General features: G+C 43.8%; 1 protein-coding gene across 11 annotated transcripts in view; it reads right to left on the bottom strand.

Annotated features, from left to right (window-relative positions):
* LOC119436173 (hyaluronan-mediated motility receptor-like) overlaps window positions 1–22146 on the bottom strand; it is a 46242-nt gene that overhangs the window by 20605 nt on the left and 3491 nt on the right. For all 11 annotated transcript variants that reach the window (XM_049655966.1, XM_049655943.1, XM_049655960.1 and 8 more), the window contains exons 3-5: window positions 18914–18969; window positions 17854–18026; window positions 14607–14827 (exon numbers count right to left, since the gene is read on the bottom strand). In XM_049655966.1, the coding sequence (XP_049511923.1) occupies window positions 14607–14827; window positions 17854–18026; window positions 18914–18969 (450 nt within the window). The remainder of the gene's footprint in view (window positions 1–14606; window positions 14828–17853; window positions 18027–18913; window positions 18970–22146) is intronic.

The raw sequence follows: 22146 nt of genomic DNA, 5'->3' as shown, positions 1-22146 counted from the left end.
CCTCCGCAGTCTACGGGTCGGCATGTGAGTACCCCCTACAAGTCTCTTAATTTTGCCATCATACGTTTTTAATAGCAAATAATTTTTATTGCAAGATTGTAAGTTGCTCATTTAGGCTTCTGACGTTTGCTGATATTTAATTTAGCTTAGCTGGAGCGAGTCTCGTGTTACCAAGAGAAATATATAAGCGTACACAGACGTGCACAACGCACCTCAATGCCAGCAATCCTAATAAAGATACTGAAGTTGCTTACGCAAATTATGCATGTTGTACTGATTCGTAGTTCGTAACGCGTGTTTTGTGTCTTGTAGGTCTCGAAGATCACTCCCGCTCAAGAAGAAGAGTAGAGACGTCATCAGCTGAGCAATTTTTACTAAAAATTGCCAATGGAAATGTGTCGGTTGGCGACTTCTTGGACGATGAGCTGGATGAGACTGTAGAAATAACAGCAAGTGTCCGTTTCTCAACAATTCTGCAGCAATACCATTCATTGTCTAATTCTGGTTTGTTTGTTTTTGTAATCCACCCTAACACAGCCTCAAGAGAGCGAACGACCGGCAACAGGTACTGGTGACGAGGACAGCGAGGACGAAGAGCCCATGCCACCCGAGCCACCTCAACCTAAACGCAAAAAGAAAGCAGAAGTGAAGTGGATTGACAAGGATTTCACACCTAGAAGCACTGATTGCACATTCAGTCACCAAGAAGCGACTGCTCCGCTAGCCTCTTCAGTACTTTCTGAAGTATTTTACAGAAATGTTCAGCGAGCTAGCCAAGTTCACTAACATTCATGCTTTGCAACAAGAGGGAGTTGAGTTGCAGACCACAGCTGATGAAATGAAGGTATTCTTTGGAATAATGATGCGAATGGCAGTCCTGAAGTACCCAAGAATACGGATGTATTGGCAAGAGGATACAAAGGTTCCCACAATTGCTGACACGATGTCATGCAAGCGGTTTTTCAAACTCGGGGCCATGCTCCATGTGACGGACGTTAACAGTCCGAGGGACCCTACACCTGACAAATTTTGGAAAGTAAGACCAATAATCAGTGCAATACAAACCCAATGTCTCAAGCTTGTCCCGTTGCCAGTTCAAAGCATTGATGAGCAAATGATTCCGTTTATGGGAAGGGTTGTTGCGAAGCAATTTGTGAAAGGGAAGCCCAACCCGAAAGGGATTAAAGTCTTCGTTCGCTGTAGTGCTGACTGCTTGGCCCATGACCTGGAAATTTACCAGGGCCAAGGCATGGGCATAAGTGAGAACCATTCCCACCTCGGCCTAGGGGGTTCTGTTGTGATGCGGCTTGTAGAGCATACTCCACATGGACACAATATGAGGGTTTACACGGATAACTATTTTTCCTCTGTGCCCCTCTTGCGGGAACTGAAAGAAGTTCCAATCTTGGCAAGTAACTCCATTCGATCGAACCATCTCCTCAGATGCCCCTTGAAAAGCGACAAGGAACTAAAGCAGACAGGGCGCGGTAGCTACGATAGGAAGGTCAGCGAAGAAGGAGATATTGTAATAGTTAGATGGCATGACAACGGTCCGGGGAACATGGTGTCGACAATCATTGGCATCAGAGAGTTATCAAAGGTGAAAAGGTGGAGCGAGTCACAGAAACAGCATGTCGAAATTGACTGCCCGGAAATCAATTCACAATACAATAGCTTCATGGGGGGTGTGAAAAATAATTTTTTAATGTCTCTGTACCCACTGAAAGCCAAGACGAAGAAGTGGCCAGTCCGTGTAATCTCGCACTTCGTGACATTTGCCATTTGCAATGGCTGGATAGAGTACATTCGGAACGCAAATGAAGGCATCTTCATGAAAGATATGATGGCCTTTCAAATGAATGTAGCCCGCAGTCTCATCGCAATCAACAAAAGCAAGCGGCCCAAGAGGTGACGGCCGAGCAGCGCTGCGAGGCCAAGTAATTCTCGGAAGGCATAACTCTACACCAATGCCCACAAACTCCACAAGATATGATGGCATCAACCACTGGCCAAGGCACGTCGCTACGAACTTCGCTCAATGATGCAAGAACCACGGATGCACTCCGAGGTCCTGAGTTTGCTGCCGCAAGTGTGAAGTCTTTCTTTGCTTGTCTGCTGGAAACGACTACTTTAACGAATTTCATACCAAAATCTAAAATCCTGTGTTGTAGCGCTCAACTGTTTCCAAAAAATGTTTTATGTGCACAAGCAAATTACCCGAAACAAGCAGTTTCTAACCGTAAAGCCTTACTCCTAGACATAAGCTGAAAGGTTGCCATTGAGGCACGATGTGCACAATTGTGCACGCAACAAAAGTTTTTTGTATAAACAAAAAACAATTGTATAAAACTTTTTTTTTGCTGGGTGTTTAATAAAGTTCCTTTTGAAAAGAATTTTCTTGGCAGTTTCTTAATTCGCGCCTGAAGGGGTTTGTGCAATTATAGCTAGAAAATTCACAGTATTTTTATTGTAGGCTACCTGCTCGAGAACAGTGCCACGAATATAACCAACGTCGATAGCTAGGGGCAGCTGGGAAACTGCGCAGTCTCACCACGGGAGCGACATGGTCCCTTGCTGCCGCCCAAAACGCGGCAACGTTGCAATCGAGATGTGCTCCAAGCATTGCCTCTTTTCAGCTGCATTCGACTTGCATTAATTAGCACAGCCTCTTCGGAGCACCTTCAACTCTCCAAATTTGGTTAATTGTGTTAACTGAGTGGAGCGAGTTCCCCTGTCGCAAACACTGCAGCTCTTCTTTTCTACAGCTGAACTATTCTGCTGAACACACCTGAACCATTCTGTGGTAAAAGGCATGAACGCTGTCTTAGGAACACCTTCAAGAACGGGAACTTGGTGGTCTTAACGAAACATTGTTTTATGCATTGAAGCACAAAAGTAACTGGAATGCAAATGCATTTCTTTGCAAAGTTCGGTAATCAATATCTCGAAACTGGTGTCATCCTGAGAATTCGTTCCAAGTGGATCTGCCTTGAGAACTCCACGGCAAGAGTTTGTAAATTGCAATATGGGCCATAAGGTAATTAGTTAAAAACATAATTAGTGAATTTTTGTTAGTCAATTATGCATTTTAATTTTTTTTTGCAAGTAATGTCCGCCTCTTCGAGTAGACGAGCTCATGGACTAGAATTGTGCTATCTGCCACAGGCAACCTTTAAAAATCGAAAATCTTTGAAAGTGTTCGCTGAAACACCCAGTACTAATCTTCAAGTGGAAGCTTTAGCTTGGGCCCAACTCCGATGCCGCCTATTCAAATACATGTAAAACACAAACGCTTTTCTGAGATAACCCAATGAGCCAATTTTAATGACATTTGTTGCATTTGAGAGAGAAAGTTAAACTTTAGTGACTGATAGAAGTAGAATTCTGATTTAGGGCCTGAATTTCTTAAATAGAATTTTCAAACATCGCTAGTTTGAAAAAAAAAAATATAAGCACGAAGGTTACAAATTTGTAGCTCTGCACCTAGAACAGGTATCGCAGTTCCATTAGAGCATCCAAAGCAGACAAATCTGATATGTCAATTTATACCTTACGTGAACTTGTTACATGTTTACGAGGGTTCTGCAAAAGTTCTGCTCACAAGTAAGTGGTCTTTTTAAAAGCCATGTATAATATATAAATTGTGTCCGCTTTAGATGTACTAATAGGTTCAATTTACAGTATTGTGATATCATTTTTCATTGTTGAGTTAGAGTTGTAAACTTGATAGTTTCGTTGCCTGAAAATTTGCAATTTTTTGTCAATATTTATTTTAAAAATTGACAACTAAAATAAAAAATTCGCAATCAACAGTCGCTAGATTTTAACTTTTCCTTTTAAATGCAACAATCCTCATCAAATTTTGTGCAGTGGTTGCCGAGAAAACGATTTCTCCTTTCCCACGTATTTAGATAGGATGCCCTGAGCTAAAGCTTCCTCTTAAGAAGGGAGACATTAAAGAATTGAAGAATTATAGGCCCATTAGCTTGCTTTCAGTATTGTATAAAATATTCACCAAGACAATTTCCAATAGAATCAGGGCAACAGTTGACTTCAAAAAAAAAAAATTAAATTATGGGGTTTTACGTGCCAAAACCAGTTCTGATTATGAGGCACGCCGTAGAGGGGGACTCCGGAAATTTGGAGCACCTGGGGTTCTTTAACGTGCACCTAAATTTAAGTACACGGGTGTTTTCGCATTTTGCCCCCATCGAAATGCGGCCGCTGTGGCCGGGATTCAATCCTGCGACCTCGTGCTCAGCAGCCCAACACCATAGCCACTGAGCAACCACGGCGGGTAGTTGACTTCAATCACCCAAGCGAACAGGCTGGCTTCAGGAAGGGATAGTCTACAATGGATCACATCCATCTCATCAATCTGGCAATCGTGAAATCTGCGGCGTACAATCAACCTCTCTATATGGATTTCATAGATTATGAAAAGGCATTTAATTCAGTTGAGATACCAGCAGTCATAGAGGCATTGCGTAATCAAGGAATACAGGAGGGATACGTGAATATCTTGGGAAATATTGTGACCGAGGGAAGAAGCAAGACGGGAAAATGTATTTACAATATGTACACGATTGATAGGATGGACACAATCAGTCAGTCGCCAAAGCGTCGTCTTCTTCAGCCCCAAGCTCGTGCTCCTCTTCCTCGATGCTGTGTGGAGCAGTGTAAAATTTTCTACAAATACTCCACGGCTACCTTGCTTCTTCACAATAAAAAAAAAAGTTACCTATCAAGAAAGGGGTCAGGCAAGGAGATCTCCAATGCTATTCACTGCATGCTTAGAAGTAAAGTGGAATCTCGATGGTACGATCACGGCTAATACGAATTTCCGGATGATACAAATTTTTCTGTGGTCCCGGCCGAGCCCCATTACTTTGCAACGTGCTAGAGAATGGTTGTTACGAATCGATTTTCGACCCGCGTTGGTTGATACGAATAAACGCCGCCCCACCGACGGCCGCGAAAGAGAACAGCGCGCAGTCACACGCTTTCTCCTTCTCTCTTTTGGTGCGGAGGCGCGGACGCGGCGCCAAGGCCGCGACTGGGCGCGAAGAGTGACGCGGTGGCACTTTTCTTACTTTTGAGCTTTTCCCCACGCAGGCGTGGGGAAGTGCGGTCTGTCGCTTCAACGGAAACTGAGCGGTGTAAGCACAGCGCAAACAAAGGTCAGAGCCGTGTGGAGATCACTCTCAAGATACGGTGCGCGCGACAGCCCTGACAGCCGGCACAGGCGCAAAGTACAAGAACGCATTTGTTGGCAGAGTAGAAGCCGCCCCCCCCCCCCCCCCCCTCCCTCCTGCGCTGCCTTCCCGCTTTGCTCCTTTCGCGTGGGAGATTGCGTCGCCAGTTACCCTTGCGCCCGGTTGCAAGATACGCATTTGGTGCCCCACAGCACAGCAGGCGAGTCTCACCACTGGCAGTTCTTGCTAAGAATTTCACGGACTAGGTAGACTCACCCTTAAGTATGTTCTCTGTGGTCCAAGAATGCCATGGTAGTTTTATAATGCAGAAGGAGAGGACCTCACATGTTTCATACTTAGTCGGGCAAAATACAATGGGATTTCAAGGCACCAGTGAGCTTGGAGTTGTTGCTTTAGGCAACAAAAGAGAAGTCACCATTTTGATTAACAATACAAAATTTGGAGACGTCCTGCATCCTCAAGCTAAAAAAAAAAATTTGAACACAAGGTGACATTTCTGGCTGCATAGGACATCTGCCGCAGTAAGAGCTGCTGGAACAACGAAAGGAATATTGCAGTCTGTCGATACTGTCCTTGTTCCTTTTGTGGAAAGCTACAGGAGTTGTACAGGAGACATGAATGTGCACTCTGGATTTTTTATTCATCTCTTGCACAGTGCACAAGAAATCTCCCGAAAAAGCAGAATGTACAGGTGCCCAGGGAGAGACTGCAAAAATGGGCAGAGTAAGGGCACACTAGATTTCTAGATGGCAATTCATACAGGTTTGCAGAATGAAAATAACTTGTTTATTCTGGCACAGTATCGAAATCATTAATGCACCCGAAGCCCTTTATTGGTAGCCTTTCTCTATATATCCATGCCTTACGACTGTCTACAGGGATGTGCATATTTTGTTTAAAAACTTAGAAGAAAGATTTTGCATGTACTGTTGCTTGGTTATTGCTCAAATTTGGCCGAAAGATATTTTATGGTCTAGATCACTAAATTAACACTTGGCAGTTATTTGCCTGGTTTTTGAATAAACAAATGTGAAGTTGCATTTGCTTAGCTGATGTGAAGACTGCGCTAGCATAATCTTGTGTCGCCGCCTGTCAGCAGCTGTGGGAAGCAGCTGTTATAGGAGGGTTGCTGCATGTTCCAGAGGAGTGGGAAGCATGTGGCAACGCTAGTAAGCAAAGATATTGTCAAATCTAACTGTGGGTAAAATAAACATGCAGAAAATGAGTGTGGTACAATGTGCACTGCAAATCAATGACTTCGAATTTAGGAATGTGATTAAAATGTGTGGCTACATGGTCAAGGGCGCATTTTTGTTGTGTGTTGCTCATCACTTAAAAAAAAAAATTATTAAAGACGTTTTGCCATGGCAATGATTTCGCATCGCTACAAGTGATTCAGCTCTTGGTGTAGCAATTCGTATGTGTCAGAACATGCCTGAACCAGCGAATTTGGACATGTTTGTTTCAGCACCTGTGGGCCTGGATTAATTATGGGGTTTTGTGTGCCAAAACCACAATCTAATTATGAGGCACGCCGTAGTGGGGGACTCCGGAAATTTGGATTACCTGGGATTCTTTAACATGCACCTAAATCTAAGTACACGGTGTTTTCGCATTTCGCCCCCATTGAAATGCGGCCACCGTGGCCGGGATTCGATCCCGCGACCTCGTGCTCAGCAGCCCAACACCATAGCCACTGAGCAAGCACGGCGGGTGCGGCGCTCGAGGCAGGCGACACGCGTAGGAAAATCCCAGCGCCTCGGCAGCAGAATACCGGGTAGTGGTCGCATACGTTCAAACAGCGATTGAAAAGCAAGTTCCCAACGAGTGTTGATTTCAGAACGCGGGCAAGAGTGGGCCGCTCTCCACACCATGGACAGATGTCCGCGTATTGTGTGGGGCTTATATAGTGTTGCCGGTATAGATTTGTGTACGTGTTCGTTTATAGTTGACGCCAGTCACGAGCCTGTTCACTGGCAAGGTCCGGGTGCGGATTACTCAATTTTTGGAGGTCACGTCGCTGGTTTTCCAAGATGTCACGCGAGTTTGTTAGAGGTTCGTCGATAGGACTCGTCGGCGCTTGGATGTGAAATACGCGAGCTAGCCGATCCGCCATTTCGTTTCCCTCCAGTCCCGTATGTGCTGGGCACCACACGATGGTATGATATTCTAGTAAGCCATGTCCCAAAATGTTCAAGGCCGCCTTGGGGATGTTTCCAATTAAATAGAGGCGGCAGGCTACTTGGGAGTCTGTGAGAACCAAGGCTGACTCTCCTCTCCGGTCTTTATCCTTGATGGCTAGGGCGATTGCTACCGCCTCTGCCATACTGGCCGATTTTGCTTTGGTAGAGGCTGCTATGGTTGATCGTTGGCTTACAGCCGCTAGGCAGTATTTGTTATTTTGTATTTTAGCTACGTCCGTGTAGATCGTTCCGGGATGCGAGCCAAAGCGCTTGTGTAGATTCTTAGCCCTTGCCTGCCTTCTAGGTTGATGATATTTAGGATTCATGTTTTTTGGTACTGGAGAAACTTTTATTCGATTCCGTATTTCCCGGGGCATTGGGGTGGTTTCCTTGTTTAGGTACTGGGGTCGTAGGGGATACCCTAAGCGCTCAAGCAGGGCTCAGCCTGTTGCGGTGATATTGAGCCTTTCCCTTTTAGATATCACCGCGACTGCGTGCTCTTCGTACGTGTTGTACAAACCATAGTTACAGTCGAATCGCATTAATTCGAACACGCTTAATTCGAACTTCTGGTTAATTCAAACTGATGCTGTGGTCTCGTCAAATTTGTGTATCCCAATGGGCAAAAACGCTCGGTAATTCGAACGCGAAAGCATTTGCGACAGTTAATTCGAACATAACCGCGCACCGACAATGCTCTCAGCAGCACGCCAAATCACGTGGCGGCGCCTCCGACCAGCATTGCTCTGACACCGCCAAAAGCAAAAGCTTAGGAGAGACCCCTCAACGCCGCGCGGAGAAATAAAAAAGAAAGAAAAAAAATTACACCATCTTCCCGTGGGGGAACCCTGAGTAGTATGCGAAGCAGCCATGGGGTCGGCTCAAGGTAGTTTTATCAGCTGTATAAACTTGGACATGCAGCAGCACCAGCAATGCGCAGAACTGTTGACGCCGTCGGCGTTTCGCCCGCACCGAACGCGCGCGGCGTTGGTGACTTGCTAGTGCCTCTGGGGCGCCTACCGTCGCGTCTCTAACCTAAGCTGCTTCGCATTATCACGTGCGGAGCCGCAGGTGTTGCCATTCGTTGCGCAATCCGGAGAGGAGCGGAGGAATGCCGAGAGGAGAGATGAGACAAGGAGAGGAGGATGCGCATGAATGCCGAGAGGAGAGGAGGTGAGACAAGGAGAGAAGGGGGAGGAGGATGCACATGCGCAGTAGGTGTGTGGACGCACGGCGGTTGGATGGATGGTGGGAGTTAGGGAGTAGAGTACTAGAATATGGTCGAGTGGGACGAGCGGCTGGGGCGGCGCATGCTTTGCAGTGAGGCGCCCGACGTGGAAAAATACTGGGGCGGCGCTGCAGTCGAAGTGGACTGGGCCGCATCAAGGTCGCGTCGTTGGAAACTGCTGGCGATACGGCTCGGCAGGGTCATTAGTACTACTTCGCGCGCTGGTATTTGCGTTCAGACCGATCAAATGGGGTTCATAATTGCATATGACATGTATTTATGCCTTAAGAATAAATTCCTTTCCTTTCTCTTCTTTATTTTTTATTATTTTCTAATGCCGCTCGGTGATTGCGCGTGCATTGCGGCCGCAGTGTCGGCTTTCATTCTATTATGTTATTGTACGGTTCCCTTTGGAGAGAAAATGTTTTTCTCGTTCTTCAAGCAACATGTATCTCTCGTGTGTACTGTTCCGGATATAGTTTTCTATCAGTAGGTCTTGCAAAACGCAGACGAAGCAACATATGTAACCTTCCTGCTTGCCGCTTCAAACAAGTAAAGCATACCTGCCCCATCCAGCGCCTTGTACTTAGATTTACGGGAAGCCTTGGTATAGATCTAAAAAAAAAAAAGAGTAAACTGCAGTGCAACATTCCATGCAAGCTTCCGCCTTTCTCGCGTAATAGAATGCGGAGTAATTGGTACAGGGTCATTTATTGCAGTCGGACGTCCAGCGCCAAAAACGGTTTTAGTTAGCCATTCTGTATGCTAATCTTTGGCCGTAAGCTGTATGTGGAATGTTTTTCCAAATCGATACTTCAAAAAAAAAAAAAAAAAAAAAAAGCCTGCGCGGTAGCCTAATTAGTGCATATATCGTGGATACGGCGTTGCGCTGCTAATTCTGGAGCTCGTGGGTTCAATCCAGGTCGCGGAATTCGATGGGAACGAAATGGAAAAAGACTCGTGTACTTCTATTTAGGTGCGCGTTAAAGAACCCCAGGTGGCAAAAACTAAACCGGGTGCCTCATAATCATATCGTAGTTTTGCCACGTAAAACCCAAGAATTTGCTTATATTAAAAAAAGAAAGAAAAAAGCAGGTGGCTGCGTTCTTCGGCTTATTTCTGGGGGTGTAAACAAGATAAATCATTCTCGAGTCTGATTTCCGAGAAAAACATGTTACGTTTATCCTATATTTCATGCGTAAATGTAATGCCGTTCCCAAATGTATGACCGCTCAACTCTGCAGCTTGTATATTATAAACGGCTGCGTTCAGTTATCCAGTGCACTATCATAACGACTATAATGAAACAAAACAACGGCATGTCTCACATACACAGAGATACGTGCAGATCTGTTGCGTTCGTTGAAGAAGTGGGACACTCAGTTTTAATGGGTTGCAAACATGGTGGGACTGTCAAAAATTCTTGTCTGAGTCAAGTTAGCAGATTTGCAGGCTGCCCCAAAATGGGGCATTTATATTGAATGAGAGCTAGGAACTTCGACAAGAGCCAGCTAGGAGCTGGCTCAGGCTGTTGCGCCTCTGCGCAACAGCCATGTATCTCCGGCAACAAAATCATTGGAAATAACAGTCCTCACTTGCGTGCAGACACTCACCATTGAGATTTAAATAGTGCTGTTTTGCGTTACATTCGAACGGACTATACGGCGTAGTACAGTATAATAATAACACACACGCGCACACACGTGCACGCGCTCACGCATATAAAATGGGTTTGCATGCTATGAATATTATGTCTGCGAATGAGAGTTTTATTTACAGTATTCACTAATAAGTGTGTTTGTTACTGCAAACACGTGCGCTTATTCCCCCCCCCCCCCCCCTCTCTCCAGTCGGGAGTTCTCACTTTTTCAATTATTGCATTTAGAATATTTCTTTTTTTCCCTTACACACACACACACACACACACACACACACACACGTCTATGTACCGTTTGATTTAATTACCCAGAAATACATTGGTCATTCTTCGCGCCACGCAGTTAATGAACCTGGTTTATTTCACCCTAATATTGTTTTTTGCGATCATTGTCCCTGATCAATATCCACCAACAAGAAGCGCGTGTAAAATGACACGATATCAATAATAAAAATTTTTTACGTAGCCTTCATGGTGCGGAGATACCAGTTACTTTTAGAGGGCAGTCGTAAAAACAGCCGTTCACCTGGCTAAAACTACATTTGGCACCGGATTTAAGAGTCATGGGCGCACCAAAGCAACTAAAACATTTAAAAAATGTACTGCACAGAGGTTCTGCGAGAAAAACGGGGCGTGCGCCAGCGTCCGCGTAGCGAACGCGCGCTCGCTAGCAGACGACGCGCTTGACAACGACAGCAAAATTGAAGACGTCGCGTTGTATAATCTATGCCTCAAATATATATGTTTGGCAAAATGGGGTAAACATAAAGTTGCAGTTGAAATAAAGCACTATTTTAAGAGCGTACTATGCGCAATCGGCCTCGGCGCCCACAGCGAAAGTACGTTGAATATGCCGCGCAGCGCGTCTCCGCCCCAATCCAGCTCGCTGGCAGCGCCCTCGCACTATTTTTCCACACGCGGCGCCTCAGCGGCAGAGCGCCGTTCGGCCCACTCGTACACTCTAGTAGGGAGTGACATAGCCCCGAGCATAAGATGCTTGTCATCTAAAAATACCGCGGTGAAAATTTCCTCTCTCAAATGTCGCCGTTTCTGCGTTGTGCCGGAAGACGCGTGTACGTGCCGACGCCTCAGCCAATGCTGCGGCTGCGGCGCATAGGGAAGCAACGCGGAGGCCCAGTCCGGCCAACGAAACTGCCCACGCCGGCTAACGCTCACTTCAACGGCAGAAAACGAAACTTCGGGGAGCGGGCGAAGCTAGCGCCGGTCTGGCGGGAGCGGCGGGCGCGCACGGAGACAGTCGAAGGTGAGGGAGCTACGAGGGAGTTGCACCGAAGCGACGGGATTGGCGAGGCCAAATGCGCTTCCCTGCCGCCCTCCTCCCTCACCTTCGACAGTCTCCGCGCGCGGTGTCGGCGCCGCCCGCTCCCTGAAGTTTCGTTCACTGCCGTTATCGGGATGCGAGAGAGAGAGATCGTGGTTGGAAAGAGGAAGACGCTATCGGGATGCGAGCGTTGGCCGGAATGGCGCTGAGCCGTGCTCCCTCAAGGGCTGCAGAAAATAGCGCCAACATTTCCCTTTCCACACGAACCACTTGTGCAGTTTCGTGGCCCTCGCTCGCTATGTGCTTGCGCGCCGCGATATTTCACGACTCGCACCGTTCGTACGTAGCGCTATGGTGCACAAATACGTCAAAAATAAGTCCTTTAAATTCGAACAAATTTTCGGGCCCCTTCGAGTTCGAATTATCGAGATTCGACTTATTTTCTGCTGGTGCGTCTCGCCCTTGGACAGGAACAACTCCTTTAGCACACATTGCAGACCCTTGTCCGCATTCTCGTTGTCTTTCGTGCGAAAGAAGCTTTGTAAGGCTTCGAGGCCAGCAAGGGCTTCGGCGAAGGTAGCCGGTGGGCGCAAGCCTTCGTTATCGCCACTGTCTTCAGGCGCCTCGTCCGCCACCACTTCCGCTGCGTCGTCCCCCACTACCTCCGCTACGATCTCGGCGAGTCGTAGCGCAGCGCGCGCGGCCGCCGCGCGCTGTTTTCGCCTCTTAGTAGTTGGCGTTGAAGGGAGGGGCGAGGTAGCGCAAAGGTCAATTCGCTCGCCGCTGCTGCCGCGCTTCGTCACTTCGGGCGAACGAGCAATGCAGAGAAGCCGCGCGGCGGCCGTCTGCCACTTAGCGCCTCACAAGCACACGAGAGCGGCCTTTTTGCACACCTGAATGTTAATTTTTCGCTGCAGAACGTTTGCTGCAATGCTGAACGTTGCTGCCGAATAATCGTATTTTCAGAGAACGTATTAAGACATTCCTCTATGGGGTTATGTTTATTTTTCGCGATTGCGAACGTAGGCGCCGGGTAATCGTATTAAGCGGGAACGTATCAGCGAGGTTCTACTGTACATCATCAGGCATCTTCAAACAAAAGTCGGTCGATGTAGAGGACGAGGCTCAAGACCGTGGAAGGAGCACAAGATGCCACAAATGGTCAAGCTCAGCATTATCTCCTGTACAATGCCGGTTGCAAACAATCGGGAAAAAAAAGTTATTGAATAAAATCACTGCCTTGGATACTGTGCTATCTGAGGAAAGCAACACAAAAACTGTAAGAAATGGCAGCAAGAACAGCTGTGTTACAAATAATTTTTTTTCTACTCTGCATGAGCTAATTCAGCCTTGCTTGAATGAGTGCTACGAACAGCTTGGCACACATCCTGAAAAAGTGTTGCACTTCACGAGTTTAATACATTTGTAAATGCGGCATGTTGAACGAGAGCTTTACATTAGGAGACGCACGTGAAATGCGCTATACGTTAGATGCTGCACGTTAGTGTTCAAGGAGAACACAGAAGCAAAATATTTACTATCAAAATCAAAAGCAGAACAAAGATTAATGCTCCACTAACGATCTCGGAAGACATGATTAATAATCAGCCTAGTTGCTGCAGGCGCTAGCGGCAGCATGACAGCTGAGGCACGAGGCTCTACGAGAGCGTCTACTCTACCTATAGCTTTCAATATGACGTTGTCACGTGATATCTTAAATATTTTATGGGCTTTTTTCATCGAAAAAAAAAAAAAGAACCACACTACACCTAGGTTGCTCTAAACACTGTTATTGGTAATTTCTCGATATCCTGAACAACTTTTGCACTGACCCCTTACCGATTAAACAAGTTAATGAAAAGTCGCCCAAATAAACTCATTACTAGCATTAATAATGCAAAGTGGGTGCCATTTATTTAAAGCCCCTACTTATACTATGATTCTTGGTGACATTTAGTTGGGACAGCTAGTATACTAAATTCTGTTTTGTGTAATAAGTGCTCAAGGGATAAATGTGCCAACTGTCAGCAATTAGCAAAAATTAAGTCATGAAAATTGAATTTTTTACAGTATATTCAATGTTTCTTTTACTGCATCCTTAACTTTTATGTATTTGTTATATTAGCTATTTACATATATGAAGGGTGTTTTAGAATATGCCTTTGAAATTTCTTTAAAAGGGGGAAGATGCGACAGAACTTCTCTGAGGGTTGCTTTCACCATAGAGGCAAACTTACATTAAGTTGAGGTAGTAACCAGACAATTATGCAAATTAGACCAATTAACTTTCTAGCCAAACAAGCCAGACACTTGATTTTAATGCAAGATTTGAAGCCATCCTACTTGGCAATTGGTTCTAGACATGCTGCAACAAGGTGACACTGATAATTTTTGCAGTGTAATGAATGCTGGCTAATTTCACCAAGACAACCGAAACTGAACTGCCAAAGAGCACAACTGTCAAGCTCTTAGCAGGCGCCCATGAGGGACATGACCATTTACGCCTCATCATCAGACGAGCATGAAGTGTGTGAGATAGCAGATTGCAGCTGCACTCTCTTGCAGTTCAGTTTTGGCTTGTTTTCTGGGTGAAATAAGCAAGCATTCATTACACTACAGAAACTGGCAGCATCAACTTTTTGCATCCCTGGAAATGATTATGAACTCCTCGAACGACAAGGTTGCATTAGAATTGGTTGCCAAGCTCTTTTGGGTAAAAGGAATCTAACTTACATAATTACTTGTATATTTACCATCTTGACTCATTTTTAATGTATGCCACTGTGATAAATGCAATCTGGAGGAAATAAATTATTGCACCTTCCCCATTTTTAAGCGTTCTTAAGCATGATTTTCTGAAACCCGGTATAATGTGTATATTTACTGCTTTAATATTAACTGGGCTGATATATTTTGTTCTCTAATGAATTTTTTTTTTCACTTTGCATTTGAAACTTTTGAGCACGCACGTTATGCACCTTTTTTTGCCCCTCCTGCATGGCCCTCCAAGCATATAGTACTAAATCATTAAACTACAAACCTGTGTTGTGGGCCTCGGAATCATCAGCATTCATCTTGTCAATCATGTCATTGAGCTCCTCCTTCAGTTCTTGTGTTCCTTTTGATAGCCGAACTTCACAAAAGGCCTCTTCTGCAGTGTCAGTATCCCCTAGTTCTTTCAAGAGAGCACGAGTGTCTTCTATATCTTGCCGACTTGTCCTTGAAGCCTTGCAGCTTTTTGATTTCCTCGCACCGTGCAAGCTACACCAAAGATTTGATTAAAATAGCATGAGCTCAGATTTTCCAGACAGCAGCATTGCAATACTAAATAACTGCAAAACACAATGAGATTATTGAAAGTGACTTAAGCTTAGTGCAAACAAAAAAAAGAAATAAGGAAGATGTACAGGACCAACCCTTCTAAGGGCAAACCAGGTCGTTAGTATTCAAATACATTTCCAGCATTTTTTTTTTTCCTTTACTTTATATGGAATGAAAGCGGCCAGTATTTAAGTAGATATATACTGCTTATAGATTACCTGGCGGCCTTTAGGGCAAATGTAAACCACTTTGAGCACTTTGCCTCTTTGAGTGGACTACCTTGTATGTAGGGTACCACTAACAAATGCCCATCAGTACATCACCATATTAAAGTGTTATTGTATAGGACATTCACCAGCTTTCCTGGCAGCCATTGACACAAAATTGAGTGGGAGAGGGAGTTGACACAAGCCAAGCAGAGTAATGACATAGGATGAGTGTCAGAGGGCACTGAGAGGAGCACACAGCAGGGTGGGAGCAAGAGCCAGCCGATCAACCGAAGACTAATGTTTTACAAACTACCAATACAGATTCTTTGCACCTTATACTTAGACCCACACAAAGCCCAAACACCATTTGACATAAAAGAAAATTAAAACAACCTCTTCACATTTATTTCTGGTCATTAAGAGTACTATACTCATACAAGCCCCAAAAAATGAAATAAAAATTGAGTAAAATTAATTAGTCATCAGTTTGCTGAAATATCAATTGAGAACTCCCTCCAGTGAATAAAAATGCTACTATGGGCTTTGCGTTGTTTACAGCGCTTGAATCATAATTTACAGGCATAAAATTTAGCATACCAAAAATAATACATTGTGGTTTGTGGGGGTTAAGGATGCAATACTACTTGCAACAGTATGTGGCATGTCACATTTAGCACCCATGCTCAAGCTCTAGCATTTGTTCATAAAAATACGAGAAGAGTCATTTACAGAAATTGTGGCTAAAGCCCACACGTACCTATATGCACAACCAAATGTACACTTTCATTCTCATGTTTTACTTTTACCATTACTGCATCATGAATGTATAATTATTATTGGTGTTCAAATAGTATTCAAAATTTTTAATACACACTGAATGATCCTCGCTATTCGATTTGTACTCAATTCAAGATTTAACTATTCAAAATTGTCACTATTCGTTTCTGTTGAAGTATAAGGGATAACGCTTACTGGAGTTCAAGAGAGAATGATGCAAGAGTGGACTGTTCCAAATTATTCGGCTGTAGGAGAGCCGATGTTTTGTAGAGGCACCAGTTCCTGGGTGATCACTAAGGGCAGATAACTGCGGCTCAATAATTTCCATTCATTTAATAAGACTGCCTCACTTTTAGGCAAATTATACATTGTGTCCCAGCTGTCATGCACAATAGCTTCAACAAAGGAGGATAATTCTACGTGGACAAGATGAAGTGCTATTTTTCAGAGTCCACTTGAGAAACTGCCAGTAATTTTGAGTACCTGTCGCCCAATTAGTAATTGGGATTAATTAGCTTACTTTTTAATTGCTGTTATAATGGTCAGAAAGTCATTAAGGAGCTGTAGAATATACCATACATCAAAATGTTTCCAGCAATATATACATTGCATGTTTATTTTTTGGGTGAAGAGAGAAAACCCGTAAAATGTGAAATACCATGTGACTATGTGCCCATAGAGCACGTGTTAGAGTGCCATCAAATAGTCTCAGTGAGAAAGCAAGAAGCAGTTTATGTAAGGCTTGCCACTCAAGGCAGTTAGTTTCCTTGACCTCGGTATGCAATAATCACTGGCACATTGTTAGAGGAGGAGGAAACAACTTTATAAAAATGGCACATTGTTAGAAGAATATGCATGCTGTTATTGTTAGAAGAATATGCATGCTGTTATCGTTGCCGCTTGACCCAGACAGATGAACAGCTTGCTCTCCCACTGAGGTTGTTTGATGGCACTATCCCGTGCCATCAAACATGCTATTTTTCATATATCACAGAGTTCCTATCATCACCTGACAAAATTAACACACTACGAGTATCTTGCTGGAAACATTTTTTGAAGTTTCTTATGATTCTCTTGAACTGCTCAACAGCTTGACAATAACAATTAAAAGTTAGCTAATTACTTTTCCTTCAGAAATTGGAAGTCAGGGACTAAATTATAGAAGTTTCTCAACTGGCCTCCAAACAAGAAGCACTTGGTCATATTCACGTAGAATGATCATTCTTTTTTCAAAGCGTCATGCATGATAGCTTGGACACCCTTATACAAATTTGTCTTGATTTAGGTAAAGCAATTTATTATCTGGCCAATTTGTTATTGGGCCAGTGTCACTTTTCTCCTTCAGCAAACAACACTCGCGTGGATCTTGAGTTGTGCTGTTCCTTTGTTTAATTTACAGTCATTATCATGGCACAGCAGACAACTGAAAGCGGTTTATTTCCGAGCTCCTCAGTTAAGCAGATGTCCAGTTGTGAATGGGCGTGACATGCAGTATCAGATAACCGAAATAACCCTTTTTAAAATTTTTTTTCACAAGTGGACTCCATGCAACTTTTTTTTCCCTTAATTTAGAAATGAGAAACTAGGGGCGCGATCTTGTACGCGTTCCAAAATGAAACGGAGGCGGTCCGTCGAGCCGCACACAATTGGTCAATTTGATCGTCATGGTTAAAATTGACCAATCGTGTGCGGCTCGATGGAACGGACGGCCTCCGTTCCATTTTGGAACGCGTACAAGATCGCGCCCTAGGTATTCAATATTCGATGCAATATTCAGAGGTTGTTGTTCTCTAATGTTTGTATTCAATTCAGAAATTTCACTATTTGAATGCCCTTAATAATAAGTGACCACTGTAAACCTTCACATAACTTTTTAGGTGACACTGGTTGGAAATTTAAAGCAGTCTTTCATAATAATGAGCAATACTGCATTATCTTACAACAGACAACGAAGACTAAAAATCCCAAATTAGGACATACGTTTCGTTTTTGGCTGACACCTTTCGTGAAAGGCCTCTGAGAAGTTCCTCCAGTTGGCTTACACGGGTGTGGAGCTTCCCCTTGCTGACTCGTAGCTGTCCTATCAACATGTCCCTCTCTTCAAGGTGCTGAGCCATTTCTGACAGTCTGCGCTTCAAGAGTTCCTTGGAGGCCTGTCAGTTGAAATAAGTGGTTTCTCAAATGTCACACTCCATATTAAACAAAACGGCTGACAAACAAACAAACATGCGCAAAACATAAACAAAAACAAAATATGCGCAACATAATAAAGGAGCATTCACCCCTATAGTACAATACCTTCACCATGCTAACCTTATCAGTAGCGGCTACTATCTCAGGGATGAAGCAACGCAAATCCCTTCCTTTTGAATGAATCAACTATATTTGGTTCATTCAGGTGAAGGCAGTTCATTCGAATAATCTGTATAATGACGATGTAAGCATAAAGGTAGTGGTTTCTAGTCGGAAAACGCATACTTGTGAGCATCTTTGACATATATCCTACTTTGCATGTACTTACCATGCTGATACACCAGCAAAACAAAAAATGCCTCCATTACTACCTGACCCACCAGAATGCTTACTCATTTAGATGAGAATTTTTTGTTACGATTTAATAAGCAAAACAATTCTGAGAGCTGGTAAGGGCTGGCAATACCGAACAGTAATGAAGAGTAGAACAAAAGACAATGTACCAGAAGAACAGACATGCTATGATGTGCATGCTTGAAAAAGTTCAAAATGGGGCCCAACTGGTTACACGGCTGATTTTGACCAATATTAGGTCAAAAACACAAAGGTGAGACAGAGCACTCTTCCTTTTAATTTTTCTACACCTTTTTCCTTTCAAGTATAACCTGGCATTATGCAAGAGTAGTGTATCAGCATGTGCTCAGTTCATGGAAGCAGTGCATTTAAATAATTAAAACAGTGAGCAGTCCTAAATGTCTGGGGTTATAGCCGTAGGCTAGGGTCACAAAAAAATGTAGATAACATGCTGCTTGAATGTTCTCTTGAAGTATTCATAAAGGATACTCACATGCAATGGTATTGGGGGCATACGGTAGGAACCACCAGGTGTGAAAAAGCTAGCACCTGAGAGCAGGACATAAGAAAAAAAATGAGCACCACTAGTATTCTTTGTTGTCGAATAAACTTCACAGTGACGTGTTTACAATCTGTACACATCATGCACAGCACAGGAGTCAATTAAAACGTAAGCATGTGAATTTAACAGACAGCAAACAAGAGAAACTGTCAAGGATTCACAGGCCCGTGTATGTACAGCAGAAAATCATTGATGCATTCCCACTAAGTATTTCAGCTCTTACACTCCGCAGCGGTGGTCCTATTTAGTCCCCAAAGGGTCATGCATAGTCAAACCTCTTTATAGTGAAGTCACAGAGGCCACGAAAATACCTTCGTTATATCCAATATTCGTCATAAGTATACACGCAGATACCTGAGGCATTTTGGCACTTTGGTAATTTGATTCTCTGCTTCAAAAGGCAAGTGGAAAAGACTTGCAAGAGGATCATGTGCAACATTGCAATTGCTAGCCACACGTCGTCGCAACACCGCATTTCTGGTGGTTATTACAGTTCACGCTTTCGCGTAGCGTCGACTAAAGGCAGCGACCATCATTTGCTTAAAGAAAAAACACCATAATGAGTTTAAAATAAAATGAATTAAAAATAATTTAACTTTTTCGCATCACTCTCATGCACACAATCATGCAAGGACAGCTGTTGCCACGACTAAAAAAAACTTGCGAGGTCACATGGCGATTCTGTCACTGAGCTGGTACTCGTAGTGGCATATATTGTTTAGGTGAACTTGCTAAGTATTTTGCATTTGACACAGAAGTGAAAAATTAAAATTGAGGAGCCATTCCACTCTGATGGTGGATGACCAGAGAAGCTTTAGCAGGGTTAGACAACGGTACATGTATTTATTTTTATCATTTGGTAATGGTAGTAACGACAGCTTTGCAATTACCGTGATATACACCGACTGGTTTGGTTACAACCTTAGACTAAATCTTGGCCAAAGTTTGCAGTGGCCTCCAAGATTGCGCGGCTTGGAGAAGCCTTGGAGCAGTTTCTCATATTTATCATGGATGTAGCAGCTTTAACACAATGCAGCAGATTGGTTATCGACAGCACAGTAAAATTAGCTATATATTTAAAATACCAGTGCTTGTGGCAGAAATCAGATCAAACGGTAAAGCTGAGTACCGCAATCACCTACAACCGTTGACAAAGCAGCAGTTGATAATCGGTATGAGATCGAAGTAATCTCAGTCACTTTCACATTTCACCAAAATAGTCTGCATGTCAAGTTCAAAAATACAGCTAAATGAGCTACTGGCCATGAGATCGAGCAGAGTCGCCTCCTGGCGGGCACTGGCTCAACCATGGATAGTGTGGATCGCGCCACATGTCGTCTGCAAGGCACTACATGTTTACGTGTGCATGTACAGCGTGAATATCTTTGAAGACGATTCCTCCTGTGCTTGTAGCACAGTCGTAAATGCTGGCCTGCATTTTTTTGACGGTGTACAAAAGCATCTGGCCCTGCACTGTCCTCTTTGCGCAATACTACGATTAGTGAGGGTCCTAGTCGAGCGCACGATGTGCGATTGTCGCACCCTCCGCTCGCCAGAAACATTAATTTTATTGTCGCTTCGCATTTTGAGTAGGTCGCAAAAAGTACTTCATCTAATGTTAAACAAGTGGCAGTAAGACGTGAATGCCACACTTTTGTGAATTGTCAAGATGTGTTGATCACTCCGCAATCCAATACCATGAAACATGAACGGGGCAGCGTGAAGGTCACTCAGAAAAAAAAAATGAACATATCCATTTCGTCTGCTGATAAGAGTTCTGAATGGCTGGGCTGGGGTACGCATCAGGAGGAGACAGGCGCCCCCAGCCAATCAGCACTTCAGCAGCAGACGAAATGGACATGTCCACTAGGTGGACACTTGCCCCCTGATGATCCTATTAACTCAGTGTCCTAGCTTGCTTAATGTTTTTAACTCTTTAACTGTTTGTTTTCACAGCGAATGAAAAAAAAAAAAATGGAAACAGATGAATGCGCACAATTGGTGATGTAGTGTGTGCCTTAACTTGCTACTTTACCTTCGCTGTAAAGGAATGGACGTTTTTAAGAACCGGCAAGATTCGCAGAGAATGCAGATTTTAACTTGTGCAACAATATTAAAAGAGTAGGCGGAACACAAGCGAAACGTACACAATAAGCCCATGTAAGTGCCGAAACAGACTATGGCTGAGTACCAGTCCCCTGTCGAATGACATTTTGCGCTTCTTTCAAGTAAATAGAAATGTTCTGCCCATTTCATAGAAAAATGTGGCATTGGGAGCCAATATAATATCATTTTAGCGCAGTGAGTACATATCATTACCAGAAAATTGGGTCAAATCGTTCACCAGTGGAATGCCGCCGTGTACATTTCAATGCAAGCCGACCGCTTTCCACATTAAAGCGACACTGGTGCTGCCACCTGTAGTTCGATCTCGTGGTGAACATATTTAAAACGCCAGTTTTTGTGGCAGAAATGAGATCAAGGCCGATAAAGCTGAGCTCCACAATGTAAAAGCAATCAGTCACATATCACAGTTGCCACACAGCAGCAGCTGGTAATCAGTATGAGATCGAATTTTCCTGCGCCATTTCGGAAAATGTTCGGAGCAGTTACCAACAAAAATGACAGTTTGGAGCAGCATGTAGCAGCATTTCTCTTTTGGAGCAGTTTGGCGCAATTGGTGCAGCACTTCCATCCCTGGTTTACGACCATGCACACACATTAAACATATCAGCGATGTCTTGTACCAGAATGCTTTAGGATGATCCTGGAGACAACATTTGCCATGGGATAGCCTTAAAAAAGCCGACTCGCAAGCAAAAAATTTACAAATCATTAGGCACTTTAGAAATTTTGTTTGTGGGGCTTTGCCAGCAAGTATTGCGTAATAAAACTTGCTTGTCACCAAGTATCATGCAACATAGTTTGCATTCTTGCATGAAGTTGTATAAAGGTGTGTTTTTTTCAATGATGTTTATCTACATGATTGTGCTTGTTATTTCTGGAGTTCTTCAATAGCTTATTTCTAATACTCCCCTCACTCACAATGTTTTGTTGTCACAGACAGAAAGGTGAATCAAATATTAGAACAGCATAAACAGTTCTCTAGAAGAGCACTTATTCCAGCATTACACAACATACAGGTCAACAAGGTACTATATTAG

The sequence above is a fragment of the Dermacentor silvarum genome, chromosome 1 (assembly GCF_013339745.2).
Source record: "Dermacentor silvarum isolate Dsil-2018 chromosome 1, BIME_Dsil_1.4, whole genome shotgun sequence".
NCBI lineage: Eukaryota > Metazoa > Arthropoda > Arachnida > Ixodida > Ixodidae > Dermacentor > Dermacentor silvarum.
This window is presented reverse-complemented; position numbering and strand designations above follow the sequence as displayed.